General features: G+C 22.9%; 2 protein-coding genes across 2 annotated transcripts; one reads left to right on the top strand and one right to left on the bottom strand.

The window, feature by feature from the left end:
- Positions 1–575: 575 nt before the first annotated feature.
- Positions 576–3,041, top strand: PRSY57_0703600 (DNA replication licensing factor MCM7, putative; the record flags this gene model as incomplete). Its single annotated transcript, XM_012906701.1, has 1 exon — positions 576–3,041. The coding sequence occupies one exon, from the start codon at positions 576–578 to the stop codon at positions 3,039–3,041; it is 2,466 nt and encodes an 821-aa protein (XP_012762155.1).
- Positions 3,042–3,503: 462 nt separating this feature from the next.
- Positions 3,504–5,987, bottom strand: PRSY57_0703500 (origin recognition complex subunit 2, putative; the record flags this gene model as incomplete). Its single annotated transcript, XM_012906700.2, has 1 exon — positions 3,504–5,987. The coding sequence occupies one exon, from the start codon at positions 5,985–5,987 to the stop codon at positions 3,504–3,506; it is 2,484 nt and encodes an 827-aa protein (XP_012762154.2).
- Positions 5,988–6,335: the final 348 nt, after the last annotated feature.

The raw sequence follows: 6,335 nt of genomic DNA, 5'->3' as shown, positions 1-6,335 counted from the left end.
TTTTTAAAATTATTTTTTTTTTTTTTTTTTTTTTATTTTTTTTTTTTTTTTTTTTTTTTTTTTTTTTTTATTTTTTTTAAAAATATTTTTTTAAAAAATTTTTTTTTTTTTTTTTTTTTTTTTTTTTTTTTTTTTTTAAATACAATATATTTTATTTATTTTAATTTCTTTTATAATATAATAAATTTGATATTATTAATATATATATATTTATATATATATATATAATATTGTATTTATGTACACACATTTTTGGAATATGATATACAATAATTTAAAAAAGAAGAAAAAAATGTACTATTAAATGTTAATATTTATTTTATAATATATATATATATATATGTATGTGTGTATATTAAGGTATACATGAATATATATAAATGTAATACATTTATAAGAAGAAATTTGTACGTATGTATAATATATGAATAAAAGTCTAAGTATATATATATATATATATATATATATATATATATATATATATATTAATATTAATGTATGTATATTTTGTAATTTCGATATAATATTTATATAATTTAATATATATAACATTTTTGTATATTTATTTATAAGTAATGGGTGAAAGGAGAAGAGATATTCGCTCCTATTTGGATGACAGTCATACAAAATATTTGGAGGCAGTAAAAAATTATAATGCTCATATAGATGAGTTAGTAAGATTTTTAGATACATTTGAAGACCCTGCAGTAAATCACACAAACTGGGGTAAATTAAAATATAAAGGTTATTTACAAAAGATATATAATCATGATACTGAGGTATTACCTATATATTTAGGTGACTTAAGAGAATATTTTAGTAAAGAAAATGACGATGTAGATTATTCTGTATATAATGGTATAATGACTAATACACATAGATATATGGAGTTATTATATTCTGCTGCTGATAAATGCTTATCTGATGAATGTTATAAAAGATTTATGAGAGGTTATGGTGAAGAAGATGAAATTGAAAAGATAAAGAAAAGAAATTTACGAAGAATAAATAATGAGGATAATTCTGGTTACAGTACAGATGAAAGTGAAAAAGAGGCATTTAATAATTTATTTCGGGATATGATAAAACCTATTGAAGAGATTCGACAAGAACGTATGAAAGAATATAAATTACCAGCATATTTAAGAGTAAATTTTGAAATTATTTTAATACCTAGTTCAAGAGATTTAGTTAGAAAAATGAGAATTGTTAACGCAGATTGTATTGGTTCTTTAAGTACTTTTGAATGTGAAGTTATTAGAGCTACACAATTAAAACCTAGAATACAAGTTGCTACATATGAATGTGATAGATGTCATGTATTTGCTTATAAAGCTGTAGATGGTCCTTTTTTTATGCCATTATTTGATTGCCCAGGATGTACTAATGTTCATGGTGTTCGAGGTTCTTTAAAATTCCAATCAAAATTAAGTAAATTTGTAAAATACCAAGAAATTAAAGTACAAGAATTATCTAGTCAATTACCAGAAGGAGATATACCAAGAAGTATGAATTGTATTATACATGGAGAAAGTACTACATCTATACAACCAGGTATGTCTGTTACATTAACTGGAGTATTAATGCCTGTTACTAAAAGTGGATATCAAGCTTTGAAGGGTGGATTGATAGCAGAGAAAGTTTTCCATATTTATTATGTACAAAATAATAAAGAAAATTTTAATGAACATATAGATAATTATGATAAAATTATGGAACAAGTTCAAGAATTAAAAAATAGTCCTAATTTATATGAAAAATTAGCTTATAATATAGGTCCTGAAATATATGGACATGATGATGTTAAAAAGGCTTTATTATTACAACTTATTGGAGGATGTACCAAAAAGAAAAAAGATGGAGGTTTAATTAGAGGTGATATACATATTTTATTAATGGGAGATCCAGGAGTTGCTAAAAGTCAACTTATGAAAAAGGTTTGCCTTATTGCATCAAGATCTATTTATACAACGGGTAAAGGTAGTAGTTCTGTTGGTTTAACTGCGGCTGTTTTAAAGGATCCTAATACAGGAGAAACAACCTTAGAAGGTGGTGCTTTAGTTTTAGCTGATAAAGGTATATGTTGTATTGACGAATTTGATAAAATGGATGAATATGATAGATCAGCTATTTATGAAGTTATGGAGCAACAAACTGTTTCTATTGCAAAAGCTGGACATTGTAGTAATATGCCAGCTAGGTCTTCTGTATTAGCTGCTGCAAATCCTGTTAATGGAAAATATGATTGTAAAAAATCTGTTATGCTTAATATGAATTTACCAGCAGCGTTATTAACAAGATTTGACTTACAATTTTTATTACTTGATGTATCCGATAGAGAAAAAGATAAAAAACTTGCTGAGCATGTTCTAAATATATTAAAATGTATTGACTCTAGTGATGATAAAAAGAAAAAATCAGAATTGAATGATGATGGTTATGAAGAAATTGATAAAACAGTGTTAAGAGCTTTTATACAGTTAGCTAAAAAGAAACAACCAACAATTTCACCAGAATTAATACCGAAAATAACTCAGTGGTATGTATCTACGAGACAACTAGAATCACAACAGGAAAGATATAGTGATACACGTATAAATTATACAACACCCAGAGCCTTGTTAGCTATTTTGAGAATATCTCAAGCATTAGCTAGATTAAGAGATAGTGATATTATCGAAACAGCAGATTTTGAAGAAGCTATAAGATTGACTGAACAATCGAAAGCAAGTGTATCTTTACAAACTGAAAAGAGAAGACGAAAAGATGTTTCAAATGAAATTATGAATATAATTAAAAATATTAAAGATAAAATTATGGAAAAGAAAAAGAAATGGAATGGATGGATACCTATTGAGGAAATTGAAAGGCAATCGGTAACTAAAGGTTTTACCAGAGCCCATGTAATGAATACAATTGATAAATATGTAGAATTGACCGTATTTACTATTAATGAAAATAATACAGCTATTGCTTTCCCGAATGATGTTTATAATGAAGATGATGAATATGACGAAATGGAGCAAGAAGATTACGAATAAAAGTATACAAAATGGTTATGAGAAAAATATAATATTGATGTATCATTAAATAATATGTATAAAATAAGAAAGAGTCATAGTAATAATATATAATTATATATATATATAATTATATATTTTATTTTTTTGAATTACTTGATCTATATTAATTTTTTTTTTTTTTAATTAATATTCATAATTTTTTTTTATTAAAAATTTTAGTAACATTGTAAAACATAGTAACATAAATGAAAAACAAAAAAAAAAAAAAAAGCATTTTAAGTTGTGTATATGTATATATATATATATATATATATATATGTATGTATGTATTTATTTATTTATTTATTTATTTGTGTAAAAATGCATAATATGTATGGGGACTACTTAACACAAATATATTTATAATATTCATAATTTAATTAGAATATATTGAGTCATATTCTGTATTGTTGAAGGAATTGTAATTTCCCTTTTTATATTTTATAGCTCCTCTGATATTCTTTTGAGTTCTTCTTTGTCTGCATTTATTTTGAGAAATGTATTTCCTTCCTTTAATCTCGTTTCCGTAATAACATTGTGTGATACAAATTCGACTAATAAAGAATTAATTCTTATACTTGATGCGCCTACTGTAAAAATTCTCTTATCTTGTAATAAGGATTCTTTTTCAACTCCGTAAATTCCTTTATCTAAATTTTCCAATTGTATAGATGCAATAATTTTAAATAACCTTTTGTGATTTATACTTAAGGCATTTAATATAGTTTCTATATTTTTCTTGATATCTATTTCTTCACATTTTTTATTGAAGACCCATTCAGGCAAGAATTTATTCCATTGTCTAAGTATTTCATGTCTATAATCTAACCATGTGTGACATTTGATATAAAAAAAATTGATAGAACTAATATTTTTAAAATTCATATTCAATTCAAAAGATACATCATCAATTGAGCACACAAAATAAATGTTTTCATATTGACTTAGGAAAGAGAAGTATTCATAATATGGATAAAGTTTAGTATTATCGAGATTATGTATAATAAAATATAATGGTACATTAGAATCATTAACTCTTTGTATAAGTTCATATAATAAATCAAAAGATTTTAATGTTTTCGATGATTTATATTTATAATGATATTCTAATATACGTACTAATATCTCTTCAAAATTAATTTCATCTTCAAATCCTAAAATTATACATTTATTTCCATCATTTAAACATATATTTGTAAAAAGATTTAATAAATGAAATTTAGATCCGATTCCATATAAGCAGATATTAATATTATTTAATAAATAAACCTTCCATTTAATAAATTGTTTAATATTATAATGATATAAAGATCGTTTTTCTTTTATATGAGTATATGGTAAATTTTTAATTAAATATTGTAATTTTTGTATATGATCTAGATTATCTAAATTTTCTTCAATAGGTATATAAGAAGATAATGATTTTATTTTATTATTTGGTTTTACAATTTCTTTAATATTTAGACTTGAATAATAATCATAAGATATTAATCTTTGAGTACATGCATCTACAATATCTTCTAGCTTTTCTTCTTCTTCTGAATTTTTTTCATCTAAATTTTTTTTTCCTTTTTTTTTTTTTTTGGGTGTTTTAGAATTATTATTTGTGAATTGTTCTTTTCCTGTATCATCTTCTTGTGTATGATTATCTGCATCACTTTTCATATCTTCTGAATAATCACTACTACCTTCTATACCATATAATGTTGGATCATTGTAAATGTTTATATCTATATCTTCTTTATCGAATTCATCATTATATGAATCAGAATAAGATTCCTCGTTATCTTCATTTATTTTTTGATTTTCATTGCTATTTGTTTTGTTTTTTTTGTTTCTTCTATTTTTATTCTCATATGAATTATCATCCTCGTATTCATCATATGAATTATCATTATCTTCTGTTTTCATTTTACCTTCCTTTACAATTTTTTGTGTATTAGCAGCCTTTGTAAAATTCTCCACACTTTTCTTTGTATCTACCTTATGGTTTTCATTTCTCTTTTTTTTTTTTTTTTTTTCATTAATATGTGTGTCATTTTTAGCTTTAGCCTTATCTTCGACTTTGGTTTTTGTCTTACGCTTTTCTTCCATGATTTTTCTTTTTTTTTCTAATTCTAATTTCATTTTTTCTCTTTTTTTTTTCTGTTCCATATCGAAAACATTAGTTAAGAAATAGGGAATAATATTTTTTTCATTTAATTTATCATAATCTATATTAATAATATCGTTAACTTTCATTTCGTTTGTATGATGTAGTTTTCTTTTTTGTAAAAAATGTTCTAGTTCATTTTTTGTATGATTTTTAATAAATGTAATATATTCATTGTTTGAGACATTGGATTCGTATACATCTACATATTTATTTTTAAAAGATTTTAATAATGATTCATCTATAGGTTTATCATCATCAGTATAGTAATCACTATGATCATGGCTATAGTTATCACTATCATCATTTGAATCATCATTACTATTACCATTACTAGAACTATTATTATTTTCATTTTCATTATTAATATTGTCAATTGTATAATTTTGTCCTTTGATTTTGTTAAAGAAAGATATACTTTCGTGTGTTGAATCCGATTGATAGGTACTATCTAAAACTATATTATCCATGGCACTTATTTTTTCTTCGGAATTCATATCATATTTATTATCCATTTTAAAGGAAGTTAATTTTTGTTCTTTATTCATTTTATTATTTGATGATTTAATATTTTCATTATATTTTATGGTAGTTTCTTCATTACTTAAAAATTTATTTAAATTTCTGGGGATTCTTATAATAACACTTGGCATGTTTTTTTTATTTTCCGTTAGATTCGTAATTAAATACTCTTCTTTGTCTTCTTCATATGTTTCTTCTTCTATTTTACTTATTAATTTCTTGGGAGAATTTACTTCAAAGTTTTTCAGCATCATCATATAAAAAGTTACAATTCAAAATTGAAAATTGAAAATTAAAAAATCATATATAATTTTTTTTAAGAAAAATCAATTTATAAAAAAAAAAAAAAAAAAATGACACCACTTTTGTGTATTGATGAATGAACATTAATTGTTTAGTTTTATTCTTTCAGGATATACAGAATTATTTAAATACGTACATGAATAAAAAAAAAAAAAAAAAGGGTACACAAAAATGGACTGTTACATTTTAATCTGTTCTTAATATAAGAGATAGTTTTCACTTTATATGGAAAAACATCAACGAAAAAATTAAAAATAAAATATATATATATATATATATATATATATATATATTTA

Source organism: Plasmodium reichenowi, chromosome 7 (genome assembly GCF_001601855.1).
Source record: "Plasmodium reichenowi strain SY57 chromosome 7, whole genome shotgun sequence".
In the NCBI taxonomy this organism is placed as follows: domain Eukaryota; phylum Apicomplexa; class Aconoidasida; order Haemosporida; family Plasmodiidae; genus Plasmodium; species Plasmodium reichenowi.
This window is presented reverse-complemented; position numbering and strand designations above follow the sequence as displayed.